Source organism: Protomyctophum bolini (genome assembly GCF_963924005.1).
Source record: "Protomyctophum bolini genome assembly, chromosome: 17".
NCBI classification, from domain to species: Eukaryota; Metazoa; Chordata; class Actinopteri; order Myctophiformes; family Myctophidae; genus Protomyctophum; species Protomyctophum bolini.
The window spans coordinates 28928653-28956271 of NC_137878.1; the positions used below are offsets into that span (position 1 = coordinate 28928653).

General features: G+C 44.3%; 1 protein-coding gene across 1 annotated transcript; it reads left to right on the forward strand.

Annotated features, from left to right (window-relative positions):
* Positions 1-27619, forward strand: nedd9 (neural precursor cell expressed, developmentally down-regulated 9). Its single transcript, XM_080788281.1, is given in 8 exon segments — positions 1-198; positions 12437-12865; positions 21102-21200; positions 21414-21560; positions 23647-23817; positions 23820-24830; positions 25461-25550; positions 26436-27619. Coding segments are annotated over 8 exon segments (2523 nt in total). The 5' UTR covers positions 1-186; the 3' UTR covers positions 27000-27619.

The window sequence follows — 27619 nt, forward strand, 5'->3', positions numbered from 1 at the left end:
CGTGCCACAAGGACGGAGGATTCACACAGTTCCTCGTACCCGTTCTGTTACCGCTTCTCGATGGCTCTTTAACTGCAAACAAAACAGTTCCGTATTCAGATGTGCTCTCTTTGATTCCACAAGCGGATATTTTACAGTTTCGTCCCCCCCGTGGAATTCAGAGAAGAGGTCGGCCAGGCGCTCAAAATGAAATACAAAGTAAGTAATTTTGCATGCCGTGGCATAACGGAATAAGTTATTCGAGATAATTTTAACGGTTCTTCCCTTGTATTATTGTACTCCTCTGGGCCAATCTAATCGCTCTATGGTTAGTCCATCTATAATGTAAAGTCTTGCATTTGTTATTTAGCCAAGCAATTTTTAGTTCTGTGGTGAACCGTGAATATAATACACTCAACCGACACACCGGGTCGCGTCCATGACAAATCTGGGAAGTCCCATTTATTTCAAGAATTAAGTTCAGATTAGATTCGTAACACCTTCAATGGATAGATGTTGTTGAGATGGTGATGTACTCGGGTCGGGTGGGTGCTAGTTCATATAATGCGCATCGAACCCAGGTTGAATGAAATGGGTAAATTCAAGGGGGACAAATCTTCGGGGGGGCGGGGGGGTATTCCGAAGAGAGGTCTTCACATATCTTTCTGTCTTTATTTACCTTCTCTTCAAATCTCACAGTATTTGGGGCCCATAATTCCCCTAAGTTTCCCAGCTGCCAATGACTGATGTTATTGTAGGCTACATTTGTGAGGGAATGAACGCTGCTGCAACTCAAATTACTAGGTAGCAGTTATTCCCGTGCGCCATTACTTATGTCCTTCTCAATGACCCCCTTGCTGCTCCCTTTGAATGCGAGGCTCCTCCAGCTTTGTTTGGACAATATTGTTTTGTTTACATCCTTGTGTGGGCTGACGAACAAACGAGACATTCATTTAAGGTCAATTGACACCTCTGTATGTAAGCAGGGTGAATCACTGCTTCACATTATGTCAATTCTGCATTGCTATTCTAATCTATACAGCCCTTTGAACCTTGTTGTCAAGATTATGTATATTATGGTACAGTGAAAGGGAGGATAAAGAGTTGGGCTGACAGCCTGACACACAACATAGGTCATGACTCATGAGCCATGCCACATGCCTGGTACATGATGCACAGTGACTGACAGGACAGGGCACCAGGACATCCCACTAGCCTACAGGGAATCTTTATCACCACACTCTGCACATAGTCCAATTGCTAGTCTTATTTTAGATGCAACTGTTGCTCACTAAGGTCTGTCTTGTGACAGGTTAGCCGTTGAGTAGTAATAACTTGCTGGCTGTGAGGTTTATCAGAGAGAGGAAGCATTTGGATTGGCAAATGGCACCCATGGAAACTTGGCATCTTGTGAACATGTAGGCCTACCATTCAGTACAGTCATGATCTGCACAGCACTACAGCTCAGAGATATAATGAGAAGATTCACTTCCGACTTTGGACGGATGCCTGAACCCGCTGTTCATGAATGGAATTCTTTTGTCTGCTCAACAGTATGTGTGGAATATAGGACAGTTGGCAAGAGATGTCCAGGACAGGTACTCTACACAGTATGGTGCCATGGTATTTCTAAACCACCCACTCATACTAAAATAAGCAGTACGGTAGTACCCTACCACGTGTTACCCTCTTATTGCCCTTTATAGTGCTGTTCTCTGCAAGTGTAATGTTTCTCTTTACTTCATTAGATGCATGTGTTTCATCCTGTGGTCTGATTTCAGAATATCATTATATGATATGATATATTCCCCCAGTTTATTCATTTGTAGCTCTGAGAGAGTTAAACATTCAGAGTTAAACATTCCACAGTGTTAGTGTCATTGGTTTGGTTCTGTGTCCTGTCCAACAATGACCTGAGACCGGCCTCCCAGAGGACTCTGTGATTGTGTGGGTGTGTGCGCCATGTGCCTGCGTCATGTTGACTCATTGCCCTGGTCCGTGTACCATACACATACACAGCAGTGACTGAGATAATGGTGGTGGTGATGGTTTGCATTCAGTTGAGAAGACCAAATAGTTTAGCAAATCTTCTGGGAATAAATATACAGTAAACGCAATCTTAGTCGGAGAAGTACAGTACTAAAGATTGTGTACATTTGTACACACTTACAAATGGATAAATTCACTCAGAGGATTTCATTATATAGCATCACCAACCTGCTCCCCTTCAGAATTATTATATTTCATAACGGAAAGGGTAAATCATGTGTTATTTGTCTGCTAGACTACAATCTGTACAGCATATTACACACACACACACACACACACACACACACGCACACACACACATAACACTATTATCCAACTATGCATTCTTTGTGACATAAACTACTCCACCTCTGTCTCTCCAACTATCTCTTTCTCTGCCTGTTTGATGTTTGAGATATGGAAAGCATAGCAAATAGCACAGTCACCAAATTATGCAACACAGAAGAGAGAGAGGCCAGTGTACTATGTGGTAACAGGGATAGGTCTGCCCTGTTTGAAATGCACATTTCATGGCGTGTCAGTATATCCTATCCTCTTTTTCGACACAGATTCCACCCTTGCTGATCTTAACCCAGTCTAATTCTTGTTAAATATTTACAAAAGGCTTTTTATGCTCCCTTATCAGATCTTGGCATTTGCTCATTGTCCTCCTAGCTGAGGTGAATTATCCACAGCTATATTAAGTGCTGAATTCCTTGCGGAGGGCGGTTATGTTTCCACACAGGCTTAACTAAGTGCAGTGGCTTGTTGGCAGCATCTCACATGTCCTGACGTACGGTGGCGGCACGTCAAAAGTGAAAACCCAGGGGTCAGCCAATCAGCCGGCTTGGGGGAGACACTGTCACCTTTCCTGTGACGTCACAGAAGTTTCCCAACAGGCGTGCAGGTGTGAGGGGATTGCTTGTCACTCCATAGGTCATCTAATGCATATAATCCCCAAGTTGAGACCATACACAGACATATTTATTTACACCCGGAAGCAGAGAGAGGGAGGGTCTGAGGTAATTGACCACTTTCAACCTGGTCTGGTGTCCCTGTTTTGGGCATTTACAAGCGAACAATTTTCACACACATTTCCGATATAGGTTGTATTGGTCACGCCACGTCATGACTCATACGCCAAGAGTATAAAATAGTGTTAAGAGCACTGGAGCAAAAGTAGGATATGAGTCTTAGTTTGGTTCCTCCCCCATCTTCATTCTGACGGTACACACACACACTAGGAGTCCTCTTCCTTTTCAGTCATTCTTTTGTAGCTTACGTAACTGTGGCAGAAATAGCTTCAGGACCAGAGTGAAGAGTGATTAGGTGAACCAAAGTTATACAAAGTCCAAGCCTGTGTGTGTATGTTTTTTTTTCCTGGGCCCAGGTTCCAGGCAGCAGTCCAAAAAGAGAGTTGAGTTGGAAGCGAGCGAGGCAGACATTGTTCTCTCTCCCAGTCTGTGACCATGGAGGGCAGAGGAGGAGGAGGCTCTCTCGGATACTGAAAGGGAAAGAATATGAAAGGGAATAGGAAGTTAGTGGGTGGGGGGGGTTTGTTGGATGCATGGGGGGATGGGAGACCTGTGAGAATGAAAAAATAAAATGCATTCCAGGGCACTGGTTCAAGAGGGGGCCAGGGACACCTAGAGGTCCTTGAAGGGGTTCCAATGGGTCCCCAGCAAAATGAGAATTTTTAGACTCATTTCCAAAACCTTTAACAAATCCTCTCTTCAAATGGTGGTCCATGGCCATATCACTTTAGGGGTCCTTGACAAAAATGTATGAGAACCACTCTGCAACTATGCCAAGGGTTGCACATAATTGTTTCAAGGTGCGCCTTGTTAATGAGGGTTTGTTTGGGGGGGGGGGTACACTCGTCTCTGTGAGGCTTCGTACACACATAAAGAACAACTGTGCTCTGCCTGTGTTTCATGGCCGCCCCAATGCTTTTCCAATGGAAGTCACGTGGTTTGACCAAACACTTGTGTTTGATTGCCCCTCCCCCCCATCACACACAACTGTTTGGTCAAACCACGTGACTTCCATTGGAAAAGCATTGAGGCGGCCATGAAACACGGACAGCACAGAGCATGTTCGTCTGATGTGTGTGTAAGAAGCCTGAGACCGTTTGTGTGCACACGCTCGTGTATGTGTACCTTTTGATATTGGGTTCCATTGTGTGGAAAGACCACTTCTCCAGATACATTTTTATTCTCCATGAGAAGAACAGGGTTCATTCATGACCAAACTTCAACCCCCCACCCCCTGTATTACTTGGCCTCTCTCTCTCACGGTTGGCCTTATAGCCCACACATGTTTTTTACTAACTTATTGTAGCACAATTATTTGGATTTAATATTAGACTTGTATTCAATTTATCACATCCTGCGTTATTCTTTCCTTGCCTTTATTGGTGAAAATAAGAAGAAGACAACATTTTTAGGTCTGCATTATGTGTCTAGATTTGTCTAATTTGGCTTCTCAGTGGTGTGTGAGATGAAGCTTCTACCATTTATCCCAAGATATGCCCTTGGGCAACCCTCACCCAACCCAGCACTGCGTTTTCCAAATCAAGCATGAAGAGCTTACCCCCATTCTGAATGGATAAGGGTACCCCAACCGCCTGCTGTGTCCTCGCACCATGGGCCAAGTCTTACCATTTGAAAATGGCGAGCAAGGAGAAAGAACTATCCTGCCCGACATCAGGAACAATGCTTGTAGTCATTTCCATGTTTAACCTTTTGGCGGAAATAATTTTTGACACTCCCCCTTCTCCTGAAGAATGTCAAGTATTTTGCAGTGATCTAGTCTAGTAGACCCCTGTCAACTCATTTCAGTTATATGGATGGAAAGCCTGCCCTCATGTCAAATAAGAGGAAAATTAACAGCTGGGACCATGGGGGTCTGACACAAACTGTCTGTAGTGCTTTGGTGTGACTTGTGTTTATCACATCCTTCATTCTGTCCTGTGGTTTGTTTGACTCAGTGAAGTGGCATGTCGGTTTTGATTAAAACATATTTCACTGGCTATGGTGTTGTGAAAAATTGTCTCAATTGGGCCATAGGTTAGATCCTAGCATGACCTATGTGTCCATAATCCTCGCAGATGACAAAACAATGAGCCCCAAACCAAGTCCTAATTATAGGGTAATTTTGTAATATGAGTGTGCACTGCGTTCTACATTCCCAAAATTCATTGAGTAAACAAATTAGTCACCCTTTCCCCAAAGGCACATATGTTGGGGGGAAGGTGGTGGGATTAGATATTTGGCAGTGTTTTTTGTGTCATGTGTGGAGTGTGAAATCTGGGGGACAGTGTGGCAAATGTGCATCTCATTGGTGATGCCTATATGTAAAACCATGAAATGTGGGCCTGTGGAGATACCATAAACATATCTCCCATCACAAGTTCACAACCAATAACCCCTTGAGGGATTATCCAGCCTATCCATGGGTTTCAATGGTGCTCTCTAGTACCACTACCCTCACTTGGCTTGATCTACACACCCAGTCTTTCAAAAATCCCCCTCCCTCCATCTTCACTCGTTGAGCTCTTTTTTGGGGGCCCCAGAGTATGTGCATAGTGCATACCATCCGTAACGTAGGGTTTACCATTGCATTGTCCTGGCACGACCGGCGTGAGAGACCGTTACGCAACATGCAAGCCTAAAGCCTGATTTATAGTTGGTTGTGGACTGTAAATAGCCAATCAACAAGCTGTGAGCTTTGTAGCTATTTTATTTTCTGCATACGACACTGCTGTATGCCCTATCACAGAATATGATACACACTTGAAATAGTGTAAGTTCATCTGTAGGCTACATAGAACTGTGCTTCCATGACCAGAGCAAGGCAGGTCAGGAAGATATTGTGAGAAGGAAGGCAAGGTCCCAGTGACCCACTCTAAATTCCTCAAGGTGGTGCAGAGCATAGGAATTGCTGCAGGCTAAGGAGGGCTGGGTGGACATCAAGTTACCTTTTGAATGTGACGGTAAATTAATACCACCTCGAACGAATGGAGAGGGAATAGAGGGCAGTTAAGGGAAGACGAGCGGCTTTATTAAGCAGTTACAGTAACTCATAGTCCCCGTGATTTAGTAGTCAATGGCTGTCTTGTCTTCTTGTGAAGCTACCAGTATGTCCTGCCCATAACGTATTTCATGTGGACTTTTACTGCTGTTGATAAAGGTTGCCTGACTGTTGTATTGCGGTTTCAATGTGCAGTTTGACAAAAGGAATATGTTGGGTATTTGGATGTGAGTGGAAATGCACCGATGGTAGCATGCTGTGTCTGACTCTGTGGAAAGGTCGGATAAAAATCTAAATCATTACAAGATACCGGGGTTGTGGCTCTTTCAGAGCGGGAAATCTGGGGGGAGGTTAAAAAAAATAATCAAAAAATGTATGCTATTTTCATATTTGAATCTAACAAGTCATTATCGTTTCCTGGGAAATCGGCACACTACTCTGACACATGATTTTGGTGAATTCAGTTAATGACGAGAGAGCCTGTTTGATGCTGGCAGACTTGACAGAAATTGGGAAGGTAAGTTATGGGTTGTGCATGCTGTGGGTTGTCACAGCACGCACTGTGGTTAGGCCCAACATGGTATTGCATATATCCTGTTGAAGATGGTTGCCTTGGGGGAAGCAAGTATGATTAGATGGGTTTTGGGGGGGGGGGATGGGGAGATGTGATCCGTCATAGGGGTGTTATTACTCAATGCACTAAATAGGGCCATTTGTTCTGTTCTAAATGTGGTTGAGGATATTACGCTCTATCCCGACATTTTATCATGCTGCAGTGCAAACGTGTTGGAATGAAATTCAAGAACTCTAGTTTTTACATATTTCAGTGCAATGACTTCTGTTTTCTACAAAATGGATCGTATGATGACATGTTCATTGGTCTGAACTCTGAACTGAGTGTTGTTTACTGTTTAGTGATTACAATTCTTCTCTGTTTCATAAGCTGTGAATCAGCTCTCCATAAATGACTGAATCATAGAAAACATAACGGAGGTCCCATGCTCTGAATAAAGCTGGTGTAGCTTTATTCATTCTTCTTATGAGTGCAGGGCTTTGCTATATTGATATCATTTCGCTACCATTGCTTTCATGTTACTGTAATTCCATTGACTTTAGTGCGCACACGAGGCATCAGTCAATATGCGACTATGCCGTTGTGCGGTAAGTGATGAAGTTGAATTATGCTAGTTGAAAGTGGAAACACTGAAGTTGTGATATGTTTCTTGGCATTGAGACTATTTCAGAAATAGAGGAGATGAGGTTTTTACCTAACCTGATGTGTAATTATGTTATTACATGGCCACTGGCAGAGGTTATAGAGGCTGTAATCAGTCGGTCAGCCTGCTAGAAAACTGCTCAAATGAAGAAATTGCCATGTAGCTCCGAACTTCTTCCCATGAGCCATTTCTACCCAGAGCCCCTTCACACGGCCCATTTATTTGAACTGGCTCTCACCCGCAGCAGCCTTACACTCAGAGGAACGGCCCGTGAAAGTCATCAGGTCCTCATTATCGTCATTACTATAATTATTTTCTATATTTACCTATGTGAAATGAGGCCAAATGAGTGTGCTGGTTCACCCATTCCATGCACCACCCCAGGGCATGTGTTACAGTGGTATGGCCCTAATTCTTATACCAGCCCACTGCTGATGTACTCCATGGAGTTTTATAGGTAGAGCATGATGTTCTCACAGTTGGATCCAACCACTTTTTGGGGGTACAGGGGATGGCTGTGTGTGCGGAGGGTGGCTGGTTTGGACCAAACACGTCCACGCCTCTTTCTATGTGCGTCTTGCGTGACCCCTCCCGTTGCCTTGGGGACACAGAATTCATGCAATGTGGTGTGGTAGTGATTCTGGCTGAGGGTGGAGGGGGAATTTAGAGCGTTGTATTTGTGAGCTCATTTACCCAAAGCCACCTTCATTAGGCTGATGTGTACTCTAGAATCGGAGCCAAACCCACCCAGAGTGCTCTTTTACCGAAAACAGAGGCGGAGCCCTTTCAGTGGCAGTGTTACGTAAGGGCTTCTTATTTCTGGAGTGGTCAGCACAGGGTATGCACACCTTCCGCACAAATGAGCAAAGCAGACTGCTATTAGTGCTTAGACGAGACACCAGTGGAAAATGCCCTGTTGATGTAGAAGTGTGTGAGTCATCAAATCCCCCCCAAAAAAAAGAAAGAATGGGGAGAGTGGGGCTACACAGCTGTGTCTGGAACTTTACACGTGCTGCTCCAGGTGTGAACCTAAATAGCTCTGCTTTGTACCGCTTTTCCTCCAATATAATTGCTTTCCAATGGCATAAACTCAAGTCTATTAGAGAATCTTCAAGGTATTTATCAGTTTCCAGGTGTTAAGACTAGAGAGACTGAGACACATCAACAGGCATTAGGGGGCTCTATGATTATGGCTAAAATGATGATCCAATTTAGGTTATTTTACTTAAACGGTATACCGGCATGTCACTTACTTTAACGTTGTAGTCATGAGTAGTAGACATGATTATTGATAATGACAATCTTTGGCGGAAAAACATGTTTTTTAAATCATTTTCTTAATGCTGTTGTTGCTGTTGTTGTGTGTTTATCTGTGCCATGTGTTTGGCCAAATGGTATGTTAAAGGCTCTGTGGTTTTATTGTTCTTCAGCCAGATGGATGGAGAGATGGGTTGTACACTGTTTTGGTTATATTAAATGTTGTGTTCTGCCAGGAGATGAGTGCAATGTGTAGCAACTGACCAAATATGGTGTTTGAATTAAGAGTTTCACCATTTTTTAATTATTCTCGTGTGTGTGTGTCCTGTGTCGCCCAGTTCTTTTCAGGCCCTTGGTCAAAGTTGAAACACTTTTTCTTTTTTTTTTTATGCTAAAGAATTATCAGCTATGGATCAGTTACGCAAACAAATGTTTAATGAATGCTTTGAACATGCCAGTTCACCGTCGGAGCACACACACCTTGACCGCAGTATGTTTGTTTTTATTTATTTTTATGGAGGTATAGACAGTAGACTGACAGGAAATGGGGAGAGAGATGGGGGGTGACATGCAGTATAAAGGCTGTCGGGATGCCCAGTATGTTGTTTTAACACCATTACTGTCACGCAAATGCAGAAGTCAATTCATTGGCACTTTTCAGGGGAAGCAAAAAGGGAAGTCAAGTTACCACAAGTGTGTTTAACAGTGCGTAAAAGATAACTTCCGGGAAGACGACACTCATCTGTGTAGGTGAAGCATAAGTATAGGGCCCACCCCTCTGCCCACTTGACAAATGACAAACACATGTGTTTACAGGTGGATCAGTGACGAGCATCGGAGTCACCCCGTTCGGACTAACCAATGTTTATGCCTGAGATATGACATCTGTTTTAATAGTCAGTTTCACCTGCTCCAATTACAGATGTGCAATGTCCAGGAGCAAACAAAAACAAGCAAAAAAGCGTGCTGGATCTTTTCCCGCCCATGCTTCACATGAAAGGGATTTCCATGTTTCTGGTCTCCATTATGGCTAACGACCTGTTTGTATTCCCAGCAGCAATGACACACTTAAAAAGACTCTCCAACCAAGGAGCCTCTTCTTTGCCCCAGACAGTCCTGGAAGTCTCTGAACAGTCAAATAATAGACTTTTGTAAATAATAACTTCATTTATAGAGCACCTTTCATGACATAAAAATTGAGAATCCTAATATTTAGTTGTAATTTGGTCATTATACTATTATATGAAAGTCATTGTTTACTTTGGCCACATCAAAATATATGGTGATGAAACTCTAAAAATACCTAGAGTTAAATTGAAACTTTACATCTGTTGTCTATATTTACAAGACTAACCCCCTACCCCACATAGCCAAACTTTAGACAGAAGGATGTTGATGGTGTGAAAGTGTGTCCACCATTTTGTCTTGTCCAGGAACAAACCACAACACATGAAATGTGTTCATACGTCACCCACATGTTTCTACAAGCTTCACCCAGACTTTATGTCAGACTTCTGGAAATGTCCAGCTACTCCCACAAAGTAGTAGTTCACTCATCAACCATGCCAATGATTATTTGGTCGGATGTGTCATCACTGCATGTGGTTAATTAACAATTGTAGGCAATGATGTGTGATAGTTTTGATATTTCACAAATGTCCTTGACTCCTTACATGTAAATTATCTTGCCACACAGACGGACTATTTTAGAGTAGGCGAGTAATTGTATTCGATGAGCTCCAAGTCAAACAAATCCCTTATTGAATCGTTTCTGTTCAACGTGTTTTGATATTAAAATGTAATATATGTATGTTGTTCTAGATGGGAGTATTAATAATAATTGCACAGCTGTGTTGATTTTTGAACAGAGAAATACTGTACTCACTCTTGCAGCAGTTCACACCAGATATTAAAATAGGTATTCAAAATGATTCTGAATTGATAAATGGAGTGACATTTAGATTCAAGATTTGATCAAATCCTTTTTGAACCCCCAACCCTACTTGTTCCTTTATATTTCCTTTGTCTTTAGAATGCTTTTTTGTTTTGTTTCAGTACAATGAATGACATGTTCTCTCTCAGATCTATCATTTTGTTATTTTGTTATTGTATGCTCAGAGAGGCTTAGACCATGTGGTTTTGGGGGATTCAGACACGTGGGCGTTTTTAAGGTGTCTCACTATCATATCAGCTTTTATCTTCACAAAACTTCACTGGGCTTATAGCTGACTCAAATAGAGGTGTTTTCTTTTTGTGCGTGCCAGTATGTCATAAGACAGAGGGTTTTGTTGTTTTGGCACTTGATTATAGTTTCTATAATTAGTGGACATGGGAGTAGGCAAAGAACTATGATACAGTATGTCCTTATTTCTTGTTTTGTTTATAGGAGTGGTCTTGAACTACTTTCTTTGAGTGTGTAGCATTTGGAAGTTAATCTTGTCAAGAGTCAAGTGATGCAACATGAAACCAAAAAAGAAGTGACAAGGCATTACAGTTTGAAGCTACTTTAAGTCTGGATAATCAACTTGACTGTGTTTCACTCTTATTTCTCAAGGTTAATTTTACAGCTAAGCTAAACTGTTGACGGGACATGAGAACTTTGCAGTAATCCTCATTTCGTTTCATCTTAGATAATTCCCCAACGAGGTCAATTTATTGTATAAAAGAAGGGGTTCAGGATCCACTCCCATTGCTCAGGGGTCAGGTTCAAGTGTGTTACAGGCCTGCAGATGAGCTAGCTGGTACCGGCCGAGGTGATTGTGGAGGGTAATTGTGCATTGGGTGTTTCTGTATAATGGTCATGACGGCATACTGAGACAATGAACAGGGAGAACAGACTCCTAGCAAGAGATAACAATGTTACCGGTAGAGAAAGGTTCACATGGGAATGAACCTTCTGAATCAGACTGTGGAGGAAAAGGGAAGGCTGACTGTTCATGGAGGGTTCAGCTCAACAGCAGCCCCAAAGTGGTCTTCCTGATTCTCACGGTACAGGAGAGAGTCTGCCGATAACATGCACCACTACTCGGGAGAGAGATGTGATTGTATTTGGACATTTCTCCACACAATATTTGTACTCAACCCTGTCCTGGGGAGACAGGGTTTTGCTCCAAATATCTGTTGTGTGTCTTGGGTATCCAATGTTATCATCTTTGTTTATTTGATATGTGCGACTTTATCCGGGTACAGGCTTTAGTTTAGACATACTATTGGTCCGACTGTTATTAGACTGACTGCAAGCATGTTCGACCGCATGTCCGACAGTTGTTTGTTTGTTTGGTGTGTGTAATCTGCGTGTGCATCCCACTTTATCCCAGTGAAGTTCACTGTGTTTATGAATACAAAAATGTGTCTAGATGTGCATAGCTCCTCCACTATTTCAGTGGCAGTGTATTTTATTTGTACTGTATTTACTATTTACAATGGCCATCAGATGAGTGCTTTTAGCAAGGTAATTGTTGGTAAGTGGCTCTCAGACACAATGGTGACTTCCCTTTGGGCTTTGCTATCTCCAGATCTGTGGCTTTGAGTCATTACACCAAACCATTTACTAGCCTGTTAGGTAACTGTGCCCTGCAGCGCCGCACGGCCTGAGAAAATCCTATCCTGTTCAAATCACTTTGAAAGACATCTGGTGGGTTGCTGAAGGGGTAATGCAATTTTGAATGCTAATTACAAGTGCACCAAGTAGTTTCTCATTGTATTCACCAGAGCGGCATAATTGGCCATATTCACATGGCGTCCATTTTTCTCTTACTTCATAGACTGGACGGGGGGTTTGGGGTCGGAAACGGAGTTGGTTTCCCCCATAATATGCCTTAGGTGAGGGTGCTAGTTTTTGATTCGTCATAAACTTTCTTGTATGACTACGTGCTTATGCTTATGTTGCCAACATGGTGTCCGTCTGTTCTCCCTCTGCTCAGAACCTGATGGCCAAGGCGCTGTACGACAATGTGCCCGAGTCCCCCGAGGAGCTGGCTTTCCGGAAGGGGGACATCCTGACCGTCATCGAGCAGAACACGGGCGGACTGGAGGGCTGGTGGCTCTGTTCTCTGCACGGGCGCCAGGGAATTGCCCCCGGAAACCGCTTGAAGCTGCTCATCGGGCCGATGTTCGAGGCCCAGTCCCCGGCCGCCTCCTCCGCTGCCGCCGCTGCTGTTCCGTCCCCAGGTCAGAGTGCTGCCTACCAGCAGAAGGCAGGCTCAGCTCAGAGTCTGTACCAGGTGCCCCCATCCTTCCAGAGCCCGCAGCAGCAAGATCAGCAGAGCATTTACCAGGTGCCCCCTAGCCAGGATGTGTACCAAGTACCCCCCCAGAGGAGCAACTTTGCTGCTGATCACGCACCCAGCAAGGTGAGAGATACATTGTACACAGACAATAGACAACAACAACTCATAAATGAATGCCAAAAATCTAAAATTCCATGAATTAAAAAACAAATGTCTTAAGTATTGAAAATAGCCGATCTACAAGCACAACAACACAACGCGTCGCATCTGAGCTTGTAGATCTGGTATTTAATTTCTCTTTGACTTTTGGGTCTTGATCTAAAATGTTTGGGAACCACTGGACTTTAGAGTAGACAGTAAAACACGCAAATTACATTTGTACACTTTCTGAGTTACAAATGGCTAGGATTTCACCTTATCGCCACCACTGTAGGCAGTGTATGTGACTGGGCTATTTTGTATTCACAGCCTATTTTCTTGCCCACACTGTTGAGGAAGCTTGAAGTACAAGTATTTCACTGCCTGCGATGAGCTGTATTGTATGTGTAAGTCTACTCAACACTCTTGAACCTTGAAGATGGAAATGGAGAGAGCGGTATAGTAGCGAAGAAGAGAGCGGGAGAAAGACAGTATGGTGAGAGAAATTAAATGCTATAGAGCAGGGGGAGAAAAGGGGAAATATATCCTGTACCGGAGAAAATAAATGTATTTCTGACGTAGGTTGAAAATGTAGATTGTTCGTTTGAAACCCGACCACCAGGCACCAGCACCGACTGCATGGCATATAGATAGATTGTTTTGATGAGGGAGAATTGAAAATGATGTGTGAATGCATGCATGCCTTGTAGACGTGATGAGACTTAACCCATTAATTTAGACCTGAGTTAAAAACATTCACTTTGAAAGAATATATATTCAAAAATTCGCGCCACATTTTTACGATTTTTCAAAAATAGCAGACCTACAAGCTCGTAGCGCGCCACTCGGTGGCACGCTATGAGCTTGTAGATCTGCTATTTTTCAATGGCTAAATTATAACATAATGTTTAAAACACCAGAAGGGGTTCCCGCCCAAAAAGGGTTTTAAACAAAGCATTGTTATAGTGAATGAGGCCATTGCATCAGTCTTGTTGTGGAGATAGAATCACACGGCCAGAGGGATTGTGGGTCTGCAATGTGAACTGTGGACAGGGTGTGCCTGTGCTGCTGTGGCACTCACCACAGAACAGGGTAGTGTTTTATGCACGGCTCCCATTTGGAGCTGCTTGTGTGCTGGCAGGCTCTGTGTTGCAGAGCCAGTTGAGCCACGGTGAACATGGGGAAAGCTCATGGAAAAGCAAACAACACAAGGCTGTTTTTTAGCATTTTGGTGGAGTCCAAATGCCTGAATGTAGGTTGCCCTGTACTCAAATGCTATACACAGGTCCCTGGCAAGCCCATTGCAAACCCATGGCTTGGGCAATTACAGTATATGGCTATTTACAGTAGCAGCTTGTCCATCATGTACTATATTTGTAGCTGGAGCTGGATATTATGTCAATGAAGGCATACATCTAAGTCTGTCTGTCACTGAGAATATGGCCTGCAATAGCAGAGAAAAAGAAGCACGCCATTTTCCAGAGACTTTCCCATCACTTTTCATCGACCGGCAGAGAAATCATTTGGACATATGGTTACTTGGCAGTTGGCACCGGTGGGTTCAAACCTTGGATGCATGAGACAAATGAATCCAATGCTCTTATTCATTCACCCGATTAACTAGCTGTACTGTAGCGCCTCACACCAGACCATCTCTGCAGGACACAGGGATGGTAATTATATCCTGGAAAAGCTTTTTATATCCTGGGCCTGGGGTGGGTTTTTTTTTCTTCTTACAGAATGGCATTAGTTGTCATAGAAATGAGCTAAGGTGACTGGTTGGTGGGTAAATAGGGAGCAGGCGCCAGGAGCTTAAGGGACTGTGATTCACAGTACAAGAACGGTTGTGATAAGCTAGACAAACCCATGAGCTGGGGGGGGAACAGGAGACCTGGCATTCACTTGTACCCCCAAATGCACACGCACGTCGCACATGCACACACACACACACACACAGGAGAAGGGTCAACCAACACCTCTCCTTTGCACAAGTTGCACATACATAGGGCTTAACAACGCAGTGGTATTAAAAGCGCTCAGGGTGATAACATGGAAAATTAAATACTGTTCTTATGTAAATTCTTCTTGTGCTTGCAGTCTGTAATCATGTTGTTTGAGAGATTATATTAAATCTAGGATAGTTAGCCAACCCTCCAATCTGTGGTTGTCAAAAGTGGTGCAGATTCCAGTTTCTGGCTATTGGGGGGGGGGGGAAAGTAAAGTGTGTGTGTATATGTATGTGTCTGTGCATGTTATGACATAGCCCACGTTTTTCTACACATTTCTGTGTTTGTGTGCCTGCGTGCATGAATGCATAAATTGTATACATCATGGAGAATGTTCTGATCTCCAATGCAATGGATGATGTGCTTGATGACAGGCTCTGCACATTGACGCATGTTAAATAGTCTGTTCAGGTGTCCTGTGGAGTGGTAATGGCTGGTGCAGCTTAGGGAAAGGAATGGCGTTTCCTCCTTGTCCACATTCATTGCATGCTGCAGACGCATGCTTGTCTCCTGAATAATTATGGAGACTTAATCTAATTATCCTCTCTCATATTATAGTTATGATTTATAGTTGTTTGCACATTGTGTTGCATGCTGGAAATGCCGCGATGTGACTCGTTTTGAGCTATTTCTGACGTGCAACACTGGCACGCATCCCCTCTCACTGATCGCTTTATGTCCTCCACTGTGCATTCTTGCATGTACACATCCTCCACTTTGTGCAGTCAGGTTGGCATTCCAACTCTGCCGTGCAAATCCTGGCAACTTGGTTATTTTCTATTCATGTGGCATAGCCATAGGGCTTTGGTTCAGTGAAGGCAAACTGAGGTTTGGCTCTTTCCGCTCCTCCGGCTGTTTGGTTTGATGCAGCAGCCTGAGCCTTGTCCTTGTGTGACCCTTTAGGGGAGAGAGCTAAAAGAGAGCCTCACAGCTGGCCCCATTCAGGGCCCCCGAAGCAAGGTCAGAGTGCGACACCCAATGCCTCATGGGGCTCCACAAAGAGTCTCCTGTCATGGAGGCCAGGAGAAGCCTTGTACCGCCATGATCACCCTGTTGTTAGAAGTCCATTTGTCATCTGAGTGCCCTTGATTCTTTTCCCCCCTCACAGCCCCAAAAGGTACATCAGTTTGTCTCACACTCCTCCGCATAGCGGTGCCTCTGGATTTCCCCACCCTCTGAGTCAGGCAATGAGGTCACGGTACTTAAAGATGGGGCGGGGTCAGGGTTCAAAGGCCTCTGTCAAGCCTCTTATCTACTCCTACCAGACAGCCTTTTTATTTCTCACTTCCTGGCTCCTTCTATGGGCACTTCCTCCATGTGTTTCATACATCCAAGCATTCCTCCTCATTGGCCTGCCCACCGTAAAGATGTGTAGGGCAATCACAGAGGGACAAATAAACTCTCACAAAACTTAAGGACGGGCTTAGAAACGGCCAGGCGTTTTATTGACTACACTGCTGAGGGTGTGGCGTCTACCTTGATAAGCTTCTGCCAAGTTAAACTTATGTGTAATTAATGGCTTGTTTGTTTGGTTCAGGAACCACATTTATTTTCACCCTAATCATGTGCAGAACGATCTCAGCACCAGATAAATTAATTATCCCTTCCTGGAGCAAGCCGACTTCTTGCAGACACTTGTCTGCTCTCCATTGTCACAGTTGTGATGAATCACCGGTCTGTGAGATTTGACCACAGGGCCAAGGTCATAAATCCATTGTACTATCAAAAGAATTCTTCTCTGCCATTTGCACACTGGGAGAAACTCCCCGCCTGCCTGCGTGGTTCAGAGCTGCAGCTATGAAGGAATACCAGAGGTTGAGGGAGGAGAGAGGGCAGGAAATGCTTTGCTGAAAGGTAACATTTTCCCCTATTAAGATCAATGCGGGCAGGGGTCTCCTAGACATTTTTCATCTCCTGTCTCCAATTTTTGTTACTTTTCAGTTCACAGTTCAGATTATCATTTCTCTATAATAGTGTTTTGTTTTTAGGGGGGAAAAAGAAGAAGATAAAAAGAAAAGAAAAACGATTATTACTATATCAATGATCACATTAAAACAGTATGGTCCTGGGATTAAAGCGAGAATGAATGATGGATCCTTATTACTGTCCTTATCAGTAATATGTCCTTCCTCTGTGCCAAAGCCAAAATAGCTGATCTACAAGCTCGCAACATGTAATGCACTGTGAGTGAGCATGTAGATCTTCTATTTTTGGCATGTGACTTATGTCGGAGCTTAAATTACCCCCCCCACACACACACACACACACACACACACTCTCTGTTTGGGTTTGGCCACTTGCTTGCATTATGGAGACCGAGGCCTCATAGGATTCGAAACTTAATTACCTGCATTAATTAGTTTGGCACGTTAATAGGCCAGCGCCGCTCCAAGCGGTGAAAAATAATCAATGCGGCTCTGAGGAGCACCCCAGTGAAATGGTTCAGGCGTGAGAGAAAATAGCCTGGAACACGGCAAGCTACATCACTCCCACCATGATTCAGCAGTGCAGGTGTTCCTGAAAGAAAAGGTTATTATTGAACAGAACGGAGCACTGAAGAGTGGCTGTCTAAGTGTCTGTGTGATAGATTGTTTGGATAGTATAGTTTCAGTATAACCGGTACATCCCCCAGCACATACACACACACACACACACACACACACACACACACACACACACACACACACACAAAAAAAATAGTGACAATAATAATAATAAACTAAATCGACACACAGTATAACACAATAAACGACAAAACAAAAACAAACATTCCACTTTAACTGTATCCTGGGTGTGTCTTGACTGGACCTCCCTGCTGCACTGCTTTAAGTGACCCATGGCCACTTAATGCTAAAACAACAGCTCCGTGCTGACGGAGGCAAATGGCAGAACGGCGACGGAGGAAGGTAACGAGAAACGGGTGATTTGTACTTTGTCAGCACCTGCAGGATGGATGGATAGGGAAACGGTGGCGATGGCAGTGCAAGAAGATAGACGAGGTGAATGGATAGATGAATGCAGTCTGCATTCAATAGGGCTCAGTTGACACCTTGCCAGCAATGTCGTTGTTGTGGTGTTTCTGCGATGGGCTTGTTGACTTGTATGTCAGTGGGTCATTCAATGAGCCCACTTGCAGTTCACTTCATAGTTCCAATGAAAAGGTGTGAAGTGATCATATCCTGTTGTTTCTTGCTTAAACACACACACACACACACACACACACACACACACACACACGTTGCTCTCGTCACCATTACCTTTCAGGTCATTGACATGTGTTCCAATGAATCCAATGTGGTTATTTTATTTTGTCACAAACTCAACTTAAACACTTAACACATGTAATTCTTGTCATTGGTTAAATATAAGAGACTTTCAACCTGCCGTCCCTATTTACAGGCGAAAGACATGAAATATGCCGATGCAAGGTTTCTGCCTGACAGAAAGAATATATACTTGCATAACATAGGATATAAAGCCTGTGAGGTCACTATTTGTCTTTAAATTATATACACTGAAAACTCCCATTCTGCCCAAACCTGAGCCCACCGGGATGCTAAGCAAACATTGTTTTGCTGAAAGAGCTATGAATCATTCAACCCGGTATAGTAACAGAAGACTTAACAATGCTCCTTTCGGACTCCTCATGGCCAAACGTGGGATCTGATCCTTGGTTAGTCACTCCCATCATCCCCTTCTGACTCCTGCGTGATGGAATGCTAAGAGCCTGTCACCTGAGTGGGAACAAGTGTTTGCTCAGTCCCTTGGCCCTTTATGATGACATCACCGCTTTTTCTCTTTGATCGACCTTCCCCAAGCGTCTGTAAAAGAACCAACCCCAGCGGGCCCGGTAAATATTTACCCAGCGGCAATTATAGGAGCGCCAAGTGGCCCTGACGCACGGCCTGCTGGGTAAACAGAGGGCAGAGATGTGAAATAAATGAGCAGTGCGTGTCTGGCAGTGGCTTAGAGGAGCCACTGATGGCAAGAGGATGACATGTACATGTGGTGTTTCCTTTAAAGAAATCACACCTGTGTGAAGTGAGGGGCGCTCTTATCATTATACACCATCATACATCATCTCATGAACAACTGAATTTATGTGATTCGTAGGTTGGCCGATTTGCTCGTCTACATATGACGTACATTTTCCCTTCGTTGTCGATGGCATTTAATGTTTGTGTTAACACAAATTTACGTCATATTTGAGGCACATATGACCTAATTTCTCCTTTCATTGTCAATTGCAAATATGAGACGTGTGGGGACCAAAGCTGTATATAGATCTCCTTTTGTGCACGCATGAGTGTCTTTTAAATCTGCACAGTAAAAATCCTTAATTAAACATTTTATGTCCAATGCACAGTCACGGCAGTAGTGCTAGGGTGACCTTTTTCTATCTCTGGGCCTTTTCTTTGTTGCTTTGAAAAAAGGCTTCTTCCATGGCTTGTGTGTCTGGTTACGTGTTCTGGGAGCTGTGCGTGCGTGCGTGGGTGCGTGCGTGTGTGCGCCAAACACGTGAGAAGAGGAGAATGGAACTACAGTAAACTCTGGCTGCTTTATTTCAAGCTCCTGGCTTGACACATTTAAAGCCTATAGTGAATGTATCAACGCTGACCCCAGTGGGCTCAGAGGGATGATGTATGTACAGACAGGAATGCCAACAATGAACACCTCAACTCACCGAGGTGATGTTCCCATTAGACTTATGAGAACCATATGGACTACCGGCAGTCCGACTCTCCTCAATAATAACTCCACTCAGATGAATGACATTCCTCTCCATGCTAGGACACTCATATCCTCATTTTCCATTCCTCTCACTTACCTCTCTTAACTCTCTCCATAAATCTTTTGCCCCCCCCTCTCCCCCCCCCCCCCCCCTTACCAACCCATCCCACCCCTCTCTCCCCTGTCTCTACAAAGGCATTAATCTCATTCGGAGCTGGTCAGCCTCGTGCCAGGGTTGCACCTCCTATCATTTGACTCTGAGGAGGTATTAGGATATTAGGTCAGCTATACAGGGACTCAGAAGGGTTAGTGAAACTTAAGTCTCCTGCCTCCCTGCAGTCTCAGTCTCTTTCTCCCGCTCTCTCACCCAACCCCCCCCCCCCCTCTCTCTGCCAGGAAGCTCTGCATAATATGGTTCCCATTTTCAAGCCCTGCTTATGAACCCTGCTACTTCCACTGTGGTGTTAGTGGAGTTTGGGGCAGAAGTGGAAGACTGGGGTTGTTGGGGGAGGGGGGGGGGGGGGTCACTGGTGCACTCAGGGAAGAGCATTCCGGACATTCCTCTGTCTGTCTGACGCTGTAAGGAGGTCTACATGGTCCTATGTGGGGTTTTTTTTCCTTTGGGGGAAGGGGGGTGGGGGGTTGGAAAGACTGAGATCATAAGATTAGGTGGGAATGATAAACACTGACGGGACAGAGAGAGGGAAAATGTGACGAGAATAAACAATTCACAGCCGAAGCTGTTGTTCCAACTTAAAAATAAAAATAAAGATGTACGACGTAGCTGAAGGCTAAGCCATCTAGAGCAGGCTCTGTTCCCTCAAAAAAAAAGTAGAACAATACACTATGTATATCATTGTATTACATATGTATAAAGGCAAATGTAATTGTAATTAATTATTATAAAACAATAATAAATTAATAAATAAAATGTAAGATTGTGACTTGATGTAATTTGGTTTCCTGTGTCAGCATCACAGTTCATCACAGCTCTGGAGGTACCATATCCATGTAGTTCCTTGTATTTAGTTTAGCATTTCATTATCAACAAGTTATCTTATGTCATTCCCTGTATTGGCCTGCTCCTGGCCTCTGATTATCACACGGTTTGGAGGGTACTCAGTCACAAAAAGGCTGAAACATGGCACTGCAGGGACAATGTGCAACTGCCTCTGTTCATGTCAGAACTGATTTAACTCCGATGTAATTACATACCGTTGCCTGGTCGCGTGAGGACAACGAACGGGAAGCAGCTACACACTGGGTATGCCAGGCAAGAGGCACACAGGTTTTTTTTTGTTCTTTTTTTTTTTAAAGACGACATGAGGAAAATGGTTAGACTTGGTGATGTTGAGTGTTAGACTTGTGAATGTCTTCAGAACTGTCGTGCAGCAGCTGCCATCTTAAACGGCAGTCCTCATCATTATTAAGTCTCTGCTGTCTCCGTGTGTCTGTCTCTCTTGCGCCCTGCTGTGGATGGACAGGTGGTGACCCCAACCAGAGTGGGCCAGTCCTACACCTACAGCCCAGGCCAGCACGACCAACAGGACCTCTATGATGTCCCTCCTATGAGATCGCAGGGGGTAGGTGTTTCGTGATTCAGCCTGTCCCACCGACATTTCACTGATCTGTAAACTTGCATACAACACTTTGTCATACAATGTCACTCAGTGTATAGTCATCATATAGGGTAGGTATTGGTGCCAATTTTGTACAATTACAGAGAACAGTACATTGTTCAGTGTTTCCAGTATTTTTATTTTCTCTCTCTCTGTATCTTTTTTTTCATTTTTCAGGTGTATGATATTCCACCTGGTAAAATGATGGCATCACCTTACCCTGGTCAACATGGGAGTTCCCGGAGTCAAGGAGTCTATGACATACCCCCGTCCCAAATGGACCCCAGGACACAAGGGGTTTATGACATACCCCCCTCTACAGAAGTAAGAGAACTGTTCCACAAAACGACTAAGGCTGCCACCCAAATGAAAGGGGCACATCAACCCAGAGGACACTGGATTTATTTCTGTCAAATCAACTGAAATTAAGGAAGTAGTGGTAGCCACGTATGTCCGGAAAAGAGTTAGAATGTGTTTATTGATACAGTTCTTCTTAAAAATGCCAGGGACGACAAGACGAGATTAATCCAATTATGCACTGATTTCCAGGGACGACAAGACGATTTATATATATATATATATATATATATATATATATTTTTTTTTTGTTGAAGATTCCTCTAATCTTGTGTGCAGGTGATGACATGCACATGACATGCACAATATAATTACATTTTCTTTCTTTTATTTATAATGGGCTTCGAGCCAAAACTTGTGACCACCAGGTGGCGCTTAAAACTCATTGACTGCCAGATTTGTTTCTTGCTTCGTTTAGCTTCTGCCAGGCAGCTTACCTTTTCAAGACACCTTGTGTTTATAATTTTTGGTTATTTAAAAAAAAAACATTCTCCCCCGGTCAATCGGCGTCAGTGTGCTGTGGGCAAAAACATAATTATTCCATTTGGAGCTTGGGTTCTAGAGTTATCGTCATCTGAAAAGAGCATGCCTCACAGAAAAAACAATTGGATTTTGCAAACACGTCTGGTTCCGTTTCCTGTGGGACTGCGACTCCATTGTTTTTACACAAGATGGTATGAACCCCCCACCCCACACACACACAGACACACACACACACACACACACACACACACACACACAGTGAGTGCCTCTGGGAAAAACTTGTCCATACTCATCCATTGAATGAGTTAATTGGCTGTAATAAACGAATAATATGTCCAATGATCATATTTAGGACATTCTTGTGGCTACTCTAAATGAAAGCCTTGCCTGCCAGTAGTGTTCAACCAGAACTCAAGAGAGCCGAGTACGGTTCCCTGCCTCTTAACCATTGAGAGCTATCCAACAAAGGAAAGTCAAGGACATAAATGGTTGCTCTCCAACCAAACCTCTAGGATCTAGGATTTCACCAGACTTCCAGACACAGCCAGGCTTCGGGCCATCAGTTTGTTTGTAATAACCTGAAATATGCTGGGACCTGTTATTTGCGTAGTTCGTAATTACAGTCTGGGCATGCCTGTCATGCTGTAAAGAGTGGATTTCAAGACTGATGGAAATCACTTGCAGTCCACCATTTTATTTATCCCACTGGACTTCTGTGCCCTGTGCCATGTACGTCATAACACATATTCAGCATAGTCAAGACCTCACAGTTATTAGTATGTGGTGCTTGTGTGCCATAGGCTGACTAACACTGAATTTAAAGGAAGGAATCAGGGGCGTTTGAGGTTTGCAAATATGGTATCTACTTGACACCAAGCAGGCCTTTCACTTCCTCTGTTTTCAAGTGCAACTGACTGTAGCACTTGTGGCTTTCAAACTGTGGACTGTTACCCATAAGTGGGTCACAGCAGGAGGTCAGGTGTTTATTTTGGATCGCAAAAATAACCCACTTTTTACTGCAGAGACGTTTGTCAGTAAAATATGTGTGGTCTTCACATAACTTTTCTAAAATTATTATTATTTGATGAAGACTATATTTGTGACTGTTTTCATGCAAATGGAAAAAGCGGCACTCCAAAAGACTTTCGCGTTTCGGCAGAGCCTTCTTCAGAGCAGACAGTCTGCTCTGAAGAAGGCTCTGCCGTTTTTTTCCATTTAGTTGGTTTATGAGCAGCCACTGCCTCAACCAAGGGCAGTTTCCAGAGGACGCTCACCTGTTTTTATTACTTGCGCAAGCAGAGCGCGCAAGTAATCATTTCGCTTGGTCTCTTCAAAGTGAAGCCAAGTTTTTTTCAACCGTAAGTCTGTGCCTGGTTTGCTGGGACCAGTTACAACATTACGTCATCGTTGAGAACTGGGACCATGTACTCTGGCCATTTATGGCCTACTAGTGTGCAACAAGCAAGTATGCACTCGGCAGAGTGCAGTTCTAGTTTCTTTATATGTTTTCATGCACTGCATAATATATGTTTTCATGCATTGCATAAACCTAACGTTTCTCTTTCAACAGGTGTACTCGGTGCCGCCCTGTCGAAGCAACCCCGCTCTCCAGGAGGGAAACTACGACTTCCCCCAGCCTCACAAACCAGAGGGCATCTATGACGTCCCCCCGCCTACCCTCGCCAAGACCACCCAGAGCCCCGAGTCAAACTATGACTTCCCCCAAGCTCAGAACTCTCTGCCCATCATCATCATCACCACCACCCTGCCGCTAATGACAATGAAGGCATTTACGATGTGCCACCTCCCACCCTTCTCTCAGCCGCGGGATCGCAAAGAGATCTATACGATGTCCCCCGGGGCATGCAGCACACGCAACACAGATCGTCCCCTGTGGACAGAGATCGAGGCAAGGGCATGTACGAGATCCCTTCCCAGGACGCCCGGGCGATAGCAGACGCGACGGACGGCGTCAACCGTCTGTCTATCTCCAGCACGGGAAGCACCCGCAGTAGCATGTCGACCTCCTCCTCTTCTACGGGCTCCAGCACAGAGGGACGGCTGGCCCTGGACCTAGATTCGGCTGTCCAGAGGCTTCACCGGTTGCAGCAGGCGATGGAGGCCTCAGCGGGAGCCCTCCAGACCATGGTCGCGTCCCCCCACTGGAGGACATTTCCCTTCATGGAGCGACATGCCAACGATGTGCGCACGGTGCTGGACAGGGTCCGCGCTGCCCTGGGGGACTTCCTCGTGTTTGGCAGAGGGGCCGCGGCAAATGCCACGGCTCTGTCGGACCCCAGCCTGCACAGTAAGCTCAGAAGGCAGCTGGCGCGGCTCGAGGACTCCCAGCTGATCCTGCTTCAGACGTACCAGGCCCTGGAGAACTGTGGCTGGGCCCTCAACGCCCTGGCCTCCTGTGGGTCCACCAAACACCACGCTAAGAGTGACGATCTGGACCGCTTTGTCATGGTTTCCAGAACCGTGCCCGACGACTCCAAGCAGCTGGCCTCCACTGTGGGCAGTAATGCCGAACTGCTCTTCAGAAGGGTACCTATGGATGGGTCCTTCTCCAGGGGAGGCACACCTGATGGTAGCATGATCCACACGCTCACATCCCCTTCCTCAGACAATGACAACTATGGGAGCCAGACCAAGCCCTTCCCTGTGTCCTCCAGCCAAGACAAAGACAATATGAATAACAGTGAAAAGTGTGTTAAAAGCTGGATGGAGGACTACGACTATGTGCATTTGCAGGTATGGATTGTACTAAGAACCCTCTGCTACAACATGCACTTCAGAAGCATTGTGTCACTATATTAATGTTAGGATATCCAAAATGTAATATATCTGTGTAGTGTAGTCCTACCTACCGCAATATGGGGATGTATTAACGCTTGAAAGATATTATTTTGTGGGGAGAGGGAGGGGGGGGGGGGGGGGGGGGGGGTGTAACGGCAATTGGTACATGCTCTAAGTATTGCATTAACAGTTTTTATGCACAATTATAAAATATATGTCCTGAGGGGGCGGTATGGTCATATGCTCATATCTGTGAAATTTCGGTGGAAGAATTACTATTCAATATCTGTCTGAGCCACCTCTGCAAAATCCTTTCCAATCCTAAAATGTCCCTTGATAGCCTGAATTAAACCATTTCATTCATATGCCTGTTTCTGTTCTATAAATACTGGCCTGGTGTTTATCTTTGACTCTGTAAAAATAGTGACCATGGTCCTACAATGGCTTGGCCTTTTCTTTATGTATCTTATTCTCAGTAGAGGGGATTATATAACGGGTTGAGCAAGGGTTTGTTTGAGCTTGCTCACATGGATCCGATACAATGTTGTTTGAGTGCCATTTTAACCTATTTTTATGCCTTCACAGGGCAAAGAAGATTTTGAGCGTCAGCAGAAGGAACTTTTGGAGAAAGAGAACATTATCAAGCAAAGCAAAGTTCAGCTGGGCCAGGAACAGGTAAGGTTTTCTCTTTCCTTTCTCTGATTTAGACTTCTAGGCTATATTATAGAATAGATCATAGATTATTGGCTTCATTTTCATCACCGCTAAACCCCTTATCCCTAAACTTCTTTGTCTTTTTTTACTATTTTGAAAAACATTTTTGGATAGTTCAACTAGCCGATCTACATGAGCTTGTAGACTGGCCATTTTAAATTGTAAAAAAGGCAAAGACGTTTAGGGATAAGGGGTTGAGCCCTATGGGTCCTAGGATTTGTGCTATGTATATCATTTTCCATTAGCCAAAGTAAGACATATGAATGTATACAATTCACAAAATAAATCTGGGTAATGGACTCTGAGAACTAAACTCAGAGGATACAGGCTTTGAGGAATCAACTACCTAGCCTTCTCTTCCACAAGCACATAGGGCAGATGGCATCTCATGGCAATACACATAGTGGAATATGGGAATCAGGAGATTAACCTTTTCACATAATTCCTTTTGATGGGCAGAACTGGCATTTGTTTATCCCTTCCACTTATACCATACAGTACTTCATAGACCGGTGTCCCCTACAGAGTCTATACCCCCCCCCCCCCCTGTTCCCTTTACACAAAACTCTTCAGTGAAAATGGCAGATCTACAAGCTCCCAATTATGTTTCAAAGCGATGTGTTGTGAGCTTGTAGATGTACTCTTGTGGCCAAATGTCTCCTATTTCACTGAATGTTTTCCTGTTATGGTGTGCCCAAAATATGGATTCTGTGGTTGTTAATCTCAGTCACTGAGACTGACTGGTTGCCCTCCAAGTTTCTATTAAAATACAACTATACATTATGCAGCAGGGTTAAAATGAAGTATGTGAACAGAAGTTTAATTCTTTGTCTCTTGTCTTCACAGATCAACCAGTTCAAACAGCTGGAGCAGGAGGTGACCAAACCAGTGGAGAATGACATCTCACAGTGGATCTCCCACAACAACTCGGCCGAACCCTCTTCCACACCCTCTGACTCTTCTTCATCACCGCCGCCCTCCCTGGGAGTCAGCGGGACCCACTTGTGTGCGCGGGACCGTCAGCTGCTGAGCTTCTACTCCGAGCAGTGCGAGCAGCACTTTGTCACGCTCCTCAACGCCGTGGATGCATTCTTCAGCTGCGTTGGCGCTGGGCAGCCTCCCCGCATCTTTGTGGCTCACAGCAAGTTTGTCATTCTCAGTGCGCATAAACTGGTCTTCATCGGTGACACTCTGTCCAGGCAAGCGACTGCTCCCGAGGTAGCCAACCGGGTGATGAACTCCAGCAATGTTCTCTGTGATTTATTAAAGACTGTGGTGGGCGCAACCAAGACGGCCGCCTTGAACTACCCCAACACAGCTGCCGTCCAAGAGATGGTGGACCGAGTCACCGATCTCTCACACCATTCACAGCAGTTCAAAGAACAGCTACTGCAAATGGCCGGTTTGTGATCTCTGTTCTAGTGACTCACCATTGGGGCTCGGTTATTTCACCAGGACTCCAGTGTGAACATTTAACTATATATTGCTCTTCATTAATTGTGAGTGTTTTCGATGTTGTAAATAGTTTTGTTCTTTCTGTTCTGTAAATATATGCTCTATTTTTGTGTAGATTGTTTTCTATGATTATGGTCTGAATATATATATATATAGATACAGCATTGGCGTCTCTATAGAGTGACTTGGACATATTTTCATAACATTCCTGTTGCATATTAATAAGCACCTTATGAGATGTCCTGTTTTTCATTTTCACCCATAGAATGTTGTTGTCCTACTGCTGGATATGACAGTAGATCAATGTGTAAATCATTTGATGTCAGTCTCAACTACTTGTTTTAGGGGGGGGGGGGGGGGGAGTTCTCACCAAGGACAAAGTAAAGTATTGTTCTTAATGATATGACTGTGTTGTTTGATCTCTCTTATGTGACTGTTACAGTGCACAAGACGGCCTTCTCAATCTGAATCTACTATAGAAAATGTGCAACAGGTAACATCATTGTATCTTTTTTACTAAAAGTGATTAATGTGTATTACATGCACATTAAATGCAGTGTGTTTTTGCACCAAAG